The 15650-nt window shown below is 49.0% G+C and overlaps 1 protein-coding gene across 2 annotated transcripts in view; it reads right to left on the reverse strand.

Annotated features, from left to right (window-relative positions):
* The window catches only part of pex19 (peroxisomal biogenesis factor 19), a 45447-nt gene that overhangs the window by 16774 nt on the left and 13023 nt on the right, over positions 1–15650 (reverse strand). For both annotated transcript variants that reach the window (XM_063043615.1, XM_063043614.1), the window contains exon 3: positions 7322–7487. In XM_063043615.1, the coding sequence (XP_062899685.1) occupies positions 7322–7487 (166 nt within the window). The remainder of the gene's footprint in view (positions 1–7321; positions 7488–15650) is intronic.

Consider the following 15650-nt stretch of genomic DNA (forward strand, 5'->3'; position numbering starts at 1 on the left):
GATATTGGTCCCCCTAGGATTCAAGTGTAACCCGTCCTTTTTGTACAGGTCACACCTGCGCCAAAAGAGGTCCCAATGATCCAAAAATTTGAATCCCCGCCCCCTGCTCCAATCCCTCAGCCACGCATTTATCCTCCACCTCATTGCATTCCTACTCTCACTGTCGCGTGGCACAGGCAGTAATCCTGAGATTACTACCTTTGCGGTCCTTTTTCTCAACTCCCTATACTCTCCTTTCAGGACCTCTTCCCTTTTCCTACCTATGTCATTGGTACCTATATGTACCACGATCTCTGGCTCCTCACCCTCCCACTTCAGGATATCTTGGACACGATCAGAAATATCCCGGACCCTGGCACCAGGGAGGCAAACTACCATCCGGGTCTCCGGACTGCGTCCACAGGATCGCCTATCTGACCCCCTTACTATCCAGTCCCCTATTACAACTGCCCTCCTCTTCCTTTCCCTACCTTTCTGAGCTACAGGGCCAGACTCTGTGCCAGAGGCACGGCCACTGTCGCTTCCCCCAGGTAAGCTGTCCCCCCCAACAGTACTCAAACAGGAGTACCTACTGTCAAGGGGCATAGAGGTACTCTCTATTACCTGACTCTTCCCCTTCCCCCTTCTAACCGTGACCCACTTGTCTGCCTCCCGTGGCCCCGGTGTGACCACCTGCCTGTAACTCCTCTCTATCAACTCCTCACTCTCCCTGACCAGACGAAGGTCACTGAGCTGCAACTCCAGTTCCCTAACGTAGTCCCTTGAGAGCTGCATCTCGGCGCACTTGGCACAGATGTGGATGTCCGGGAGGCTTGGAGACTCCAGGGCCTCCCACATCTGGCACCGAGAACAACAAACTGCCCTCACACTCATACTGCCCCTCTCCTCAAATAACAACAAAAAATGAATACCAAACCTTCCTCGCCTCGCCTGTTTCCGCCTAAGCCCATTGAGCCAAAGCCCTTAAGCCTCCACTCTGCTCCTGGTTCACTCCACTGTTATCTTTTCTCCAGTACAAGTTCCTAGTTGGATATTTGCAGGCTTCAGTAAGTGTCTTTGAAATGCTATTCAAACTCATTTTGCAGAATATAAGAAACAGCTGAGGGACTGTCCAATTCTATTTTAATTTGCCATTCGCTTCTGGCATAAGCTGTTTTGCTTGTCTATTGCTAGTTTCACATTGCAAATCTGTGTCACTCTCAACATTATCAGATTTTTCATCAACAGCATGCAGTTTAGTGCTCTTTTTATAACTGCAACTTGACTTTTTACCTTTTCCTCTTCCCTGAGCAGTCCATTTATATTTGTTTGTCTGACATGCTCTTTGTACGTGTCCTATATAAGGAACATAGAAAACCCAAAGCACAATACAGGCCCTTCAGCCCACAATGCTGTGCCAAACATGTACATACTTTAAAAAATACCTAGGGTTACCCATAGCCCTCTATTTTTCTAAGCTCCATGTACCTATCCAGGAGTCTCTTGAAAGACTCTACCATATCTGCCTCCACCACCGTTGCCGGTAGCCTGTTCCACGCACTCACCACTCTCTGCATAAAAAATCTTACCCCTGACATCTTTTCTGTACCTACTTCCAAACACCTTAAAACTGTGGCCTCTTGTGCTAGCCATTTCAGCCCTGGGTAAAAGCCTCTGTCTATCCACACGATCAGCGCCTCTCTATCAGGTCATTTCTCATTCTCCGTCACTCCAAGGAAAAAAGGCTGAGTTCACTCAACCTTTTCTTATAAGGTATAAGTGATCACTATCTCCAAAATGCTCTCCCACTGAGAGATCTGACACCTGACCAGGTTCATTTCCCAATACCAGATCAAGTACAGCCTCTCCTCTTGTAGGCTTATCTACATATTGTGTCAAGAAACCTTCTTGAACCCAGCTAACAAACTCCACCCCATCTAAACCCCTTGTTCTAGGGACACGCTAATCGATATTTGAGAAATTAAAATCTCCTACGACAACCCTATAATTATTACATCTTTCCAGAATCTGTCTCCCTATCTGCTCCTTAATGTCCCTGTTACTATTGGGTGGTCTATGAAAAACACCCAGTAGAGTTATAGACCCATTCCTGTTCCTAACTTCCACCCACAGAGACTCCGGAAACAATCCTTCCATGTCTTCCTCCTTTTCTGCAGCCGTGACACTATCTCTGATCAACAGTGCTACACACCCACCTCTCTTGCCTCCCTCCCTATCCTTTCTGAAGCACCTGGCACTCTAAGTAACCATTCCTGTCCCTGAGTCATCCAAGTCTCTGTAATGGCCACAACATCATAGCTCCAAGTACTGATCCATGCTCTAAGTTCATCTGCTTTGATCATAATACTCCTTGCATTGTTGCATTTTCTGAAAGCTTTGCTTTTAAATCTGCATTTGTTTGGTGTATGTGAGCCCCCGAAACAACTGTAACACAATTTGCACAACCCGGCAGATTTCTGTATAGGCACTGCAATTTTGTTCACACTCACTTCAGTCTTGACTGCAACTCAATTGTGTCTGTCTGTGGTTTCCATTGAAACACAGATTTCAACTGCTTTTTAAAATATACATTAGGAGCTATTTTTGAATGTTTTCTTGTAAATTCCACAAACTACACAATCTCAGTGCATTAAGAGCCTTTCTGAGCTGACAATGCTCAGGCAGTCATTTCAGAATTCGCTCCACTTGGTTCAGGAACAGTTACTAACCCACAGGCTCTTGAACAAAACGGGATAACTACACTTATTCTACTTTGAGTTCCCACAACCGATGGTCTCACTTAAAGGACTTGTTATTTCATGCTTATTATTTATCTCGATTTACTTATATTCCTTTGCAGAGTTTGCTGTCCGTACATCCTGTTTACAGTTACTGTTCCAGAGATTAACTAAGTATGCCAGCAGGAAAAATAAGTTTGTATGTGGTGACATGAATGGATTCTGATGATAAATTTCACTTCGAACTTTGGGCTTACATTAAGCAAGGTGCTGACGTATCACATTGTGGCATGATGATATATTCTGCATGAAGGTCGGTCACCAGTGGAGTGCCTCAGGAATCTGTTTTGGGACCCTTACTTTTCATGATTTTTATAAATGACCTGGATGAGGAAATGAAGGGGTGGGTTAGTAAATATGCTGATGACACAAAGGTTGGAGGTGTTGTGGATAGTGTGGAGGGCTGTCAGAGGTTACAGCGGGACGTTGATAGGATGCAAAACTGGGCTGAGAAGTGGCAGATGGAGTTCAACCCAGATAAGTGTGAAGTGGTTCATTTTGGTAGGTCAAATATGATGGCAGAATATAGTATTAATGGTAAGACTCTTGGCAGTGTGGAGGATCCGAGGGATCTTAGGGTCCGAGTCCATAGGACACTCAAAGCTCTACGCAGGTTGACTCTGTGGTTAAGAAGGCATACGGTGCATTGGCCATCATCAATCATGGGATTGAGTTTAAGAGCCGAGAGATAATGTTGCGGCTTTATTGGACCCTGGTCAGACCCCACTTGGAGTACTGTGCTCAATTCTGATCACCTTACTAGAGGAAGGACGTGGAAACCATAGAAAGGGTGCAGAGGAGATTTACAAGGATGATGCCTGGATTGGGGAGCATGTCTTATGAGAATAAGTTGAGTGAACTCAGCCTTTTCTCCTTGGAGCAACGGAGGATGAGAGGTGTATAAGATAATGAGAGGCATTGATCGTGTGGATAGTCAGAGGCTTTTCCCTAGGGCTGAAATGACTAGCACAAGAGGGCACAGTTTTAAGCTGCTTGGAAGTAGGTACAGAGGAGATGTCAGGGTAAGATTTTTTACGCAGAGAGTGGTGAGTGTGTGGAGTGGGCTGCCGGAGGCGGAAGCGATAGGGTCTTTTAAGAGACTCCTGGAAGGCTACCTGGACTTAGAAAAATAGAGGGCTATGGGTAAAGCCTAGGTAGTTCTAAGGTAGGGACATGTTTGGCACAGCTTTGTGGGCCAAAGGGCCTGTATTGTGTTGTAGGTTTTCTGTGTTTCTGTGTGCCTATATATACACACATATACAGTGCCTATAAAAAGTATTCACTCTCCTTTGGAAGTTTTCATGTTTTTTTGTTTTATAAGATTTTCTATTTTCTATTTATGATTTATAATTTAAATTTTTAATATTTACTATCAATTTGTACTCCGGGAGCACGAAGCGCAGAATATCGCTGTGATGACTGTATGCTCTAATATCAATTGTTTGGCAACAATAAAGTATAGAGTATAAAGATTGAACCACAGTCGATTTAATTTGGCTTTTTTGACACTGATCAACAAAAATAGACTTTTCTGCGTCAAATTGAAAACAGATCTCCTCAAAGTGATCTAAAATAATTATAAATATAAAACACCTTAAGACACAGGAGCTGAATTAGGCCATTCAGCCATCGAGTCTGCTCCACCATTCCATCATGTCTGATACTGGATCCCACTCAACTCCACACATGCCTTCTCGCCATATCCTTTGATGCCCTTACTAATCAGGAAACTATCATCTTCTGCCTTAAATATACCCACGGACATGGCCTCCACCACAGTCTGTGGCAGAGCATTCCACAGACTCACTACCCTCTGACTAAAAATATTCTTTTTCACCCCTGTTCTAAAAGGTCACCCCTCAATTTTGAGGCTGTACCCTTAAGTTCTGGATACCCCACCATAGTCTTCACATCCACCCTTTCTAGTCCTCCCACATTCTTCTAAATTCCAGTGAGTACAGGCCCAAAGCAGCCAAATGCTCCTATGTTGACCCCTTATGTTAACACAAAATAATTGATAGAATAAGTATTCACCCCCTTTCATATGACACACCAAGTCATCACTGGGGCAGCCAGTTGGTTTTATATGCCACAAAATTAGTTAAATGAAGATCACTGGGCGGAGTCAAAGTGTTTCAAATGTTCATCGCAGAAATACACCTGTATCTGGAAGGTCCAGCTACTGGTCAGTCAGTATCCTGGCAAAAACTACACCATGAAGACAAAGAACACTCCAAGCAACTCTGAGAAAAGGTTATTGAGAAGTCAGGAGATGGATACAAGAAAATTTCCAGGTCACTGAGTATCCCTTGGAGTACAGTTAAGTCAACTATCAGGAAAAGGACAGAGTATGGCACAGCTGTAAATCCGCCTGGAGCAGGCCGCCCAATGGCAACTCTGGAGGAGTTACAAGCTTCAGTGGCTGAGATGAGAGAGACTGCACATACAACAACTGTTGCCCAGGTGCTTCACCAGTCACAGCTTTATGGGAGAATGGCAAAGAGAAAGCCACTCACATGAAAAGAACTCAGATGAAATCTTAGCTAGAGTTTACCCGAAGGCCTGTGGAAATCAGCTGGAAGAAGGTTCTTTTTGCCCACTCTATGGTTATGTCACACATCATCAAAAGCACACCACACCTACCGTGAAGCATGGTGGTGACTGCATCATGCTGTGGGGATGCTTTACTGCAGCAGGCCCAGGAAGGCTTGTGAAGGTAGAAGGTAAAACGAATGCAACAAAATACAGGGATATCATGGAGGAAAACCTGATGCAGTCTGCAAGAGAACAGCACCTTAGTAGATTTGTTTTCCAGCAAGACAATGACCCCAAGCATAAGCACAAAACTTCACAGGAATGGCTTAAAAACAAAGTTAATGTTCTGGAGTGGCAAAGTGAGAGTCTAGAATATCCCTTGGAGTACAATTGAGAATTTGTGGCTGGACTTGAAAAGGGCTGTTCACTCATGATCCCAATGAAATCTGTCAGAACTTGAGCAGGTTTGTAAAGAAGAATGGGGGAAAATTAGTGTCCAGATGTGCAAAGTTGATGGAGGCCAATCCCCACAGACTCAAGGTTGTAATTGCTGACAAAGGTGCATCTACTAAATATTGACTTGAAGGGTGTGAGTAATTATACAATTGTTTATTTTGTGTTTAATAACTGTAATAAATTTAGACCAATTTATAAAGATCTGTTTTCACTTTGACATGAAGGTCTTTTCTGTTGATGTGTCCAAAAAAGCCAAATTTAATCCATTACCATAGATACTTCCTGCCAAGTTCCTGCACCATTTTCCGTGTGTTGTACTGGATTTCCAGCAACTGTAGAATCTCTTGTGGTTATATTCTCCTTTGTTTCTAATGCTTCTCTTAAACAAAGGGAGAACACTGGATTTTCTTGAGTCCTCTGAGACATCACCTTTGGCTAAAGGCCCCAATAATCTCCTCTTTTGAAAACCTGGGATAGATCGCTTTACTTCAGCCCTCCCCTTCTCCCCACTACCAGTTTCACCTTTCACCTTATTGTTCTCCCCCCACCTTCTCACCCTGACTCCTCATCTTTTGTTTCCAGTCCTGCTGAAGGGTTTTGGCCCGAAACATTGACTATACTCTTTTCCATAGACGCTACCTGGCCTGCTGAGCTCCTCCAGCATTTTGTGTGCATTGCTTGGATTTCTGGCATCCGCAGATTTTCTCTTGTTTGTGGTCGATCCAATATACAAGTTTATAACTTACTCAATGGCAACTTTATTAGGTACACTTGCTCATTGTTTCAAATATTTGATCAGCCAATCAGGTGGCAACAACTCAATGCAAAAAAACATGCAGACATGGTCAAGAGGTTCACTTGTTGCTCAGACATTGGGGGAAGAAATGTGATCTAAGTTACTGACTGTGGAATGTTTGTTGGTGGCAGATGGGACAGTTTGAGTATCTCAGAAATTGCTGATGTCCTGGGATTTTTATGCATAACAGCCTATAATTTACAAAGAGTAGGTTGAGAAACAAAATACACCAGGAAGCGGTAGTTCTGTGGGCAAAAAAGTCTTGTTAACAAGAGAGGTCAAAGGAGATTAACCAGACTGGTTCAAACTGAGAGAAAAGCGACAGTAACTCAGAACAACCATGGTGGTGAGCAGCACAGCATCTCTGAATGCACATGTTGAACATTGAAGTGGATGGGCTACAGCAGCAGAAGATCACATTAGGTTCCACTACAATGGCCACTTTATCACATCCCTGAGTGTACACTCTGCATGTCCCTGCTGAAAAATGAATCCTTATCAGTAAACATCCCTCCTGAGAATGCACAGCCTACCACCATTAGTGCAAGATATCTCAGCCACTGTATGCAGTCTACTACTCGATTCCATACCTCTTTTCACTGACTGGCTACTCCTGTGCCCCTGTACTCCTGTGTTTGGTGAGGTGGGGGTGGTCTGGGTCAGTGCTCCCCCTTCCAGGGCCCCACATATAAAAGACTCAGTGCAAAACGACCAAGACCCCCAGCGCAGGTTGAACTTGGGAGTGAACAAAACTCACCAACCCTGCCCACGATCTCAGACAGCTTATGGAACTGTTCAACGAGCTGTGGCTCCTGTCCTGCCAACTCCTTCATAGCATTGTCAAACTCTGCTGAAGCCTGAGCCGCCAGTTCCGAGTCAAAGAGCTCCTGGAAAAAGCGATCCTGTGCCGAGAACAGAGGCTCCTATGGGAAACAGGAGGACAAAGAGGCATCACACACTCCCAGGGGGTTAGTCAGAGTGAAACTTCCTCCACACTGTCCCAACACACATACCCAGGGTCAGACACAGAGTGAAACTCCATCTACACTATCCCATCACACATACCCAGGGTCAGACACAGAGTGAAACTCCATCTACACTGTCCCATCACACACTCCCAGGGTCAGACATAGAGTGAAACTCCCTCGACACTGTCCCATCACACACTCCCAGGGTCAGACACAGAGTGAAACTCCATCTACACTGTCCCATCACACACTCCCAGGGTCAGACACAGAATGAAACTCCCTCTACACTGTCCCATCACACATACCCAGGGTCAGACACAGAGTGAAACTTCCTCGACACTGTCCCATCACACATACCCAGGGTCAGACACAGAGTGAAACTCCATCTACACTGTCCCATCACACACTCCCAGGGTTAGACACAGAGTGAAACTCCCTCTACACTGTCCCATCACACACTCCCAGGGGGTTAGTCAGAGTGAAACTTCCTCCACACTGTCCCATCACACATACCCAAGGTCAGACACAGAGTGAAACTCCATCTACACTGTCCCATCACACACTCCCAGGGGGTTACATAGAGTGAAACTTCCTCCACACTGTCCCATCACACATACCCAAGGTCAGACACAGAGTGAAACTCCATCTACACTGTCCCATCACGCACTCCCAGGGTCAGACATAGAGTGAAACTCCCTCGACACTGTCCCATCACACACTCCCAGGGTCAGACACAGAGTGAAACTCCCTCTACACTGTCCCATCACACACTCCCAGGGTCAGACACAGAATGAAACTCCCTCTACACTGTCCCATCACACATACCCAGGGTCAGACACAGAGTGAAACTTCCTCGACACTGTCCCATCACACATACCCAGGGTCAGACACAGAGTGAAACTCCATCTACACTGTCCCATCACACACTCCCAGGGTTAGACACAGAGTGAAACTCCCTCTACACTGTCCCATCACACACTCCCAGGGGTTAGTCAGAGTGAAACTTCCTCGACACTGTCCCATCACACATCCCAGGGTTAGACACAGAGTGAAACTCCCTCGACACTGTCCCATCACACACTCCCAGGGTTAGACACAGAGTGAAACTCCCTCTACACTGTCCCATCACACACTCCCAGGGGTTAGTCAGAGTGAAACTTCCTCGACACTGTCCCATCACACACACCCAGCACACAGTTCAGACACAAAGTGAATCTCCCTCTACACTGTCCTATCACACACTCCCAGAGGTTAGACACAGAGTTAAACTCCCTCCACTCTCTCGTAACCTAAACTCCAAGGGTTCAGACACAGAGTGAAGCTCCCTATCCACTCTCCCATTACACAATCCCAGGGGTTCAATACAGAAACAAGTTCCGTCTACACTGCCCCATCACATTCCCAGGGGTGAGACAGAGGAAACTCCTTCTACATACTCCCAGTAGGCAGTTCAGCCACAGAGTGAAACTCGCTCTACACTGTCCCATCACACTCTCCCAGGAGTCAGACACAGAGTAAAACTCCCTGTACACTGTCCCATAACACACATATGATTTGGCAATATGAAATGATATGAGTCAGCTGCACCTTTCCTCATTCCCTGTCACCTCCACGCCCATCAGCGACCCAAGACATGCAAGGGAATGGGTCCGTGAGCCATTTGTGAATGTCCCCGCTGAATCATCCATGTCAGCGCGGGAAAAAGATCAACTCCTTGAGCTTGCAAATGACGGCGGGCTGAAAAGTATGTTTGACATAACATCTCTGCCGGCATTCTGGATCAAAGTCAAGGCTGAATATCCTGAGAAAGCCACGAAAGCACTGAAGGCGTTGCTTCCATTTCCAACATCATACTGCTGCGAAGCGGAGTTTTCTGCAATGAATGCAACGAAAACTAAATTGCGGAATAGACTGGACATAAGGAACCCCCTTCGAGTATCGCTGTCTCCCATCACCCCTCGATAGGACCGTCTTGTTGCAGGGAAACAAGCCCGGGGCTCCCACTGATTCAGCGATATTGGTGTGTTACAATGATTTTATCTGTTCATACGAGGAAAATATGCACTGTGTGTTTAATATCCAAACGTTACTTAAAATGTTATGATACTGTTGACTTACCTCTGGGCTGCGAAGAATGCAGTGGTACAAGCAGTAGCCAGAACGCACCCAGCACACCTTTAAGAAAAAAGCCGAAATAAACAAGTTAATTGATTAGGTGCCGCCTGGCACGTAAATGTTGGCCCAGATCAGAGGCGATTGCCGATTGCGTCGCCTCTGATCTGGGCCGACAATTACGTGCCGGGCGGCACCTAATCAATTAGCTTGTTTATTTCGGCTTTTTTCTTAAAGGTGTGCTGGGTGCATTCCGGCTACCGCTGTACCACTGCATTCTTCACAGCCTGGAGGTTTGGGACCACTGTTATAATTGACTTATCACTATATTCATGCGAGGAAAATATGCGCTGTGTGTTTAATGTTAAATTCATTAGATAAATACCTTTAGAAACGAAATTGAGTGTATTAGCCATTTATAAGTGACTTATAGTTGACTTATCACCTATATTCTGGTCGTGATTGACAACCACCAAACCCCCCCCCCACCCCCGGTCGGCCAGTCCGCAAGAATATTGTCAATATTAAACTGGTCCGCAGTGCAAAAATGGTTGGGGACCCCTGCTCTACACTGTCCCATCACACACTCCCAGGGGTCAGACACAGAGTGACACTCCTTCTTCACTGCCCTATCACACACTCCCAGGGTCAGACACAGAGTGAAACTCCCTCTACAATGTCCCATCACACACTCCCAGGGTTAGACACAGAGTGAAACTCCCTCTACACTGTCCCATCACACACTCCCAGGGTCAGACACAGAGTGAAACTTCCTCTATACTGTCCCATCACACACTCCCAGGGTCAGACACAGAGTGAAACTCCCTCTACACTGTCCCATCACACACTCCCAGGGTTAGACACAGAGTGAAACTCCCTCCACACTGTCCCATCACACACTCCCAGGGTTAGACACAGAGTGAAACCCCCTCCACACTGTCCCATCACACACTCCCAGGGTTAGACACAGAGTGAAACTCCCTCTACATTGTCCCAGTACACACTCCCAGGGTCAGACGCAGCGTGGAGCTGTTCTGATTGAGCTGGGAGAAATCGAGGAAAAACTACTGCATGAAGTTAGTGAGATACTTTGGAGATGGTTTGAAATGTCTCTTGGACATGTGAGTGAGTGGCTGGTTTAGTGTGGAAGGTTCGTTTGGAATTTTTCCTGCCAGTTTGGACTGGGTTTGTTGGCGGCTGCTGTGTAGCACCCAGCTGCGGCCGCTGGCAACTCGCCAGGAAGCCGTTTCACTCTAAAAACCGGAGACAAACGCCGTTGTTCCCCCACTGACATCGGGACAACGTCCCTCCTCCTTTATCATTGTGATTCTCATTCGGTGTAGGAGCTGGAGCGTCTGTTGAGATGTCTCAACCTCTCACGGCCTGGGAGTTCTTCAGGACTGACGGAGCCTTTCCCGGCGCCGAGCCAGCAAGCTGCTGTTGAGTATAAACTTTTCCGGCCAGTTACTCAACTCGCTCCAGGACTTGTAACCGGCGCCGCCGTATATTTCTCAATTCGGACATAGCGCTAGCATGCCAGACCAGTCTTTAGGGAGTCGCAGGCCTTCAGGGAGTTATGCAAAGGCGGCTGCCTCTCTAGACTCAGCAATGTCCTGTTTCGGACGGTGGAAGAGGAACACGGGGTGCAATGTATTTTACGTCGTGGAATTACTCTGGAAAAGTGTGCAGAGGCCGTGGAGGACTTGGTTGGGAAAGGTGGTGCTTTGGCCACCGAGAAAGAGTTTGGGAAGGCAATGTTTTATCTGGAGAATGATGAGTTAGTGCACCGGGCTCTTAGCAGAGGGATCATGGTGGAAAACATCTTTTTACAGATAGAGATGATGGCAGCTCCCACGCAACGAATTGTCCTCAGTCACGTTGAGGCTTTCATCCCCAACGAGGATCTGCTTCCCCCACTAGCCCGCTTGGGACAAGTAAGATCAGAGAGAACTGCCATTACACACACATTTAAGAGACGCACCCTGCACAACGTAATCTCTTTCGGGCATCAGGTGTTCATGCAGCTGGAAAGGGAGGACGACATTCAGGGCCAGTTTACTGTCCGGCACGATGGGGTAGACCATCAGATGTATTGGAACTCTGAGCACCCAGGGTGCCATGCGTGCAGGGAGGTAGGGCACTTTCAGAGGGACTGTCCTAACACCCGAAACCCTAGGGAGTCTGCTTCGGGCACCAGTGCCCCAGCTACCTCTGCCCCTGCTCCTGTCCCTGCCTCTACCCCTGTGGTTCAGGTGGGAGATCCTGAGGCTACATGCAGGGAGATTAAGGCGGGGGACAGGGTGGAGCCTGTGCGGAGCGAGAAAGCAAAGAAGAAATTCAAACACCCTAAGTCGGCCCCTGAGACCGCAGAGCTCACGCCTATTTCCCTTGAAGTGGACAGGGAGGCTTGGGGAAGTGCTCAGGTGGACGGGGTGATGGAAGCGGAGAGTGCCGCCCCATCAGTGAATCCTGTACCTGTGTGCTCCTCTGGCTTGAAGAGGAGAAGGGGATTTTCCCCCAAGAGGGCAGGGAATGTAGATGCAGGGGAGTCCCAGGAAGAGGTAGGCGTCTGGGTGGAGGTTGCTTCTAACCCTGAATCTCCAGATGTAGCCACCAGTCCTGTGGTAGGTGGTGTGGTTGTGCATAAAGGCAGTGCTAATCCTGTTTGCACAGATGAGACAGCCCTGGAGCCCTCCACTCAGGACTCAGTAGTAAGCGCCTCCTTGCAGGCAAGTGTATCGAATAATGCAAGCGGAGAAGAGACAAAGCTCTCTCACTCTCAGCATCAGGCTGCCTGTGGATCCCGAGGACCAGAGATGCTGGGGTCCACCTCATACCTGTCTCCTGGGGAAGGTGATGTACTCTACATGCCGACCCCATCAACTAATGGCTTGCGGGGAGTCCCTGGGGATTATCCCTCCACTGTCGTAACTGTGGATAAGACTGATGCGACGGTGGAGCGGGCAGGTATGAGTGAGGTACCCGCTGCGCAGTGTGGGTTACAAGTGCAGCCATCTATTAGAACACACGGGGAGGAAGTTGGGGGATCTATTTGTAGTGAGGGGTTGGAGGGAGACTCCTTTGATAGCAAGACAATGGATATCCTCACCCCTCCTGAGAAATCCTTGTTGATACCTGTGGAGGAAATCAAAGAGCTCATTCTCACCTCTGAAGGTGCAAAGCATTAGCCAAAACTAGCCTCGCTTCGCTGGTCTAGCATGCTGAGGCTGAAGTCCCTGCGAGACATTCTCAGACGGAAGGGGAAAGGGAAGAGGAATGACAGGCGACAGATGAAACCCTTCTTGGATGACCTGGTGAGGGACATCGGAGTGGGAAGCAGCCTCGCTCCTTCGAGAGATGGTGGGTTACAGGATGGCGTTGGCATCACTCGGCCCGGAAAGCAAAAAGTGTTCTTGCTTTTTTGGGAAGTGTGGTTGAAAGTGTGTTGTGCGTCTCTGCTCTCACTGGGAAGGGCACAGCTGCTGAAGCCTAGTGTGCTTCCGAGATGAAACTTACCATAGCTAGTCTAAATGTAAACGGCAGCAGGGGTCCTCTCCATGGATATAACAATCTCTCAGTCCTCAGGGATGGGCAGTATGCAATGAGTTTCCTGCAGGAAACCCGTACCATCCCTGGGGACGAGTCCACTTGGCTCCTGGAGTGGCAGAGCAGGGTCTACATGAGCCACCTCAGCTCCAACTCTAGCGGGGTGGCGATCCTGTTGGCTCCAACCTTCCAGCCAGAAATCGTAAGAGTCCAAGACATTGTGCCCGGCCGTCTGCTCCACCTGGCTGTGGCCTGGACGGTGTACCTGTGCATTTTATCAATGTGTATGCGGGGTGATGCAGACGCGCCTATTCTGTCAGCTGTCCACTCTGCTGAGTTCCATTGATCCGGGGGACTGCATCATCCTCGGGGGAGATTTCAACTGTACCCTCAAGGTGGAGGACCGCTCGGGCCTCCAACGCGACCCAGCATCAGCAAAAAAGTTAAAGGAGCTAGTCGGCTGTTCACCCCACCTCGAGCGCCTTCTTGAGAAGATCTAGAGGGGGTGGTTCCGGGATAGACCGGGCTTACATCCCCTGCGGGTCAGCGTCCTCCCTGCAGCCGGTGTTGTGTTCAGATCATCACCTTGTGTGGATAGAATTTACTCCTCTGCACCCTAGGGGTGGGATCCGGGTATTGGCATTGTAACAACCGGCTGCTGGAGGACAGCCGATTCCGGGATTCGTTCCGAGTCACCTGGGTGGGGGGGGGGAGAGGGAGGGAGGGAGGGAGGGAGAGAGGGAGAGAGGGGGAGAGAGGGAGAGAGAGAGGGAGAGGGAGAGAGAGGGAGAGAGAGAGAGAGGAGAGAGGGGAGAGGGGAGAGGGGAGAGGGGAGAGGGGAGAGGGGAGAGGGGAGAGGGGAGAGGGGAGAGGGGAGAGGGGAGAGGGGAGAGGGGAGAGGGGAGAGGGGAGAGGGGAGAGGGGAGAGGGGAGAGGGGAGAGGGGAGAGGGGAGAGGGGAGAGGGGAGAGGGGAGAGGGGGAGGGGAGAGGGGAGAGGGGAGAGGGGAGAGGGGAGAGGGGAGAGGGGAGAGGGGAGAGGGGAGAGGGGAGAGGGGAGAGGGGAGAGGGGAGAGAGGAGAGAGGAGAGAGGAGAGAGGAGAGAGGAGAGAGGAGAGAGGAGAGAGGAGAGAGGAGAGAGGAGAGAGAGAGAGAGAGAGAGAGAGAGAGAGAGAGAGAGAGAGAGAGAGAGTGTGTGTGTGTGTGTGTTCTGCTCCCTACAGCTGTGGTGGGATGTCTGATTTTTATGTCGGGAGTACACTAGGGGGTCGACAAAGAGGCGGGGCTCTGAATTGAGCAGCTTGAGAGAGCGTTGCTTGACCTAGAGTCCCAATTTGGTCCAACCGCTGGGGACCAACGTCAATGGCAGGAATACCAGGAGAAGAAGGACGCACTGAAGAACCTGCAGCTCCAGCAGTCCTGAGGTCCGTGCGTGATGTCATGGATCCAAATGCTGCAAGATTTGGACTCTGGTTCACCCTTCTTCTACTCATTGGAGAAGTGGCGGGGAGTTCAAAAGCAGCTAGTGGAGTTGCTGGCTGCTGATGGCTCCTCCATCACGGACCTTGACGAAATCAACAAAGAAGTCCACTCATTCTATCGGTCCTTATTCTCACCACATCCGTCAAATGCAGAGGCGTGCAATGAGGTCTAGAAAGATTTGCCTAAGGTTAGCCCAGAGGACGCAGTGCATCTGGATGCCCCCTGACTCGGGAGGAGCAGTCCGTTGCCCTTCGGCAACTCTGGAGGGGTAAGTCCCCTGGCTTAGATGGACTGAGTGTAGACTTTTATCAGGCTTTCTGGGATGGCCTTGGGGAGAGCCTAGCCACCGGAGAAATGCCCCTCTCACAGCAGAGAGCTGTTGTGGTCCTACTGCCCAAGAAGGGAGATCTCTGCCTGCTAAAGAACTGGCACCCGGTCTCCCTCTTTTGCGCGGACTACAAGATCTTCGCCTGGGCAATGGCCAACGTCTTGGTTCGGTAATGAGACAGGTGATCGGTCCTGACCAATCTTACACAGTCCCGGGCCGCTCCATCCAGGACAACGTCCGCTTAGTACGGGATCTGATCCACCTGCTCCAGGAGACTGGGTCCCCAGCAGCGTTTCTTTCTCTTGACCAGGAGAAGGTATTTGACCAGGTAGACCACAGTTTCCTGCTGGGCACTCTGCAGGCTTTTGGGCTCGAACCACACTTTGTGGCCCAAGTTCGGCTCCTATACTCTGCCGCAGAGTGCCTTGTTAAGATCAATGGATCACTGACCGCGCCCATTCCCTTCAGAAGAGGAGTATGTCAGGGGTGCCCCATGTCCGGTCAGTTGTATGCGATCTGTGTCGAGCCTTTCCTGAGCTGCCTTCGGCGAAGGCTGACAGGTCTGGTTCTGCATGAACCGGACATGGAGGTTGTCCTCTCGGCCTACGGTGACGACGTACTCCTCATGCTGACAGATCCCAGTGACCTGCAG

This window comes from Mobula hypostoma, chromosome 3 (assembly GCF_963921235.1).
Source record: "Mobula hypostoma chromosome 3, sMobHyp1.1, whole genome shotgun sequence".
Taxonomy (NCBI): domain Eukaryota; kingdom Metazoa; phylum Chordata; class Chondrichthyes; order Myliobatiformes; family Myliobatidae; genus Mobula; species Mobula hypostoma.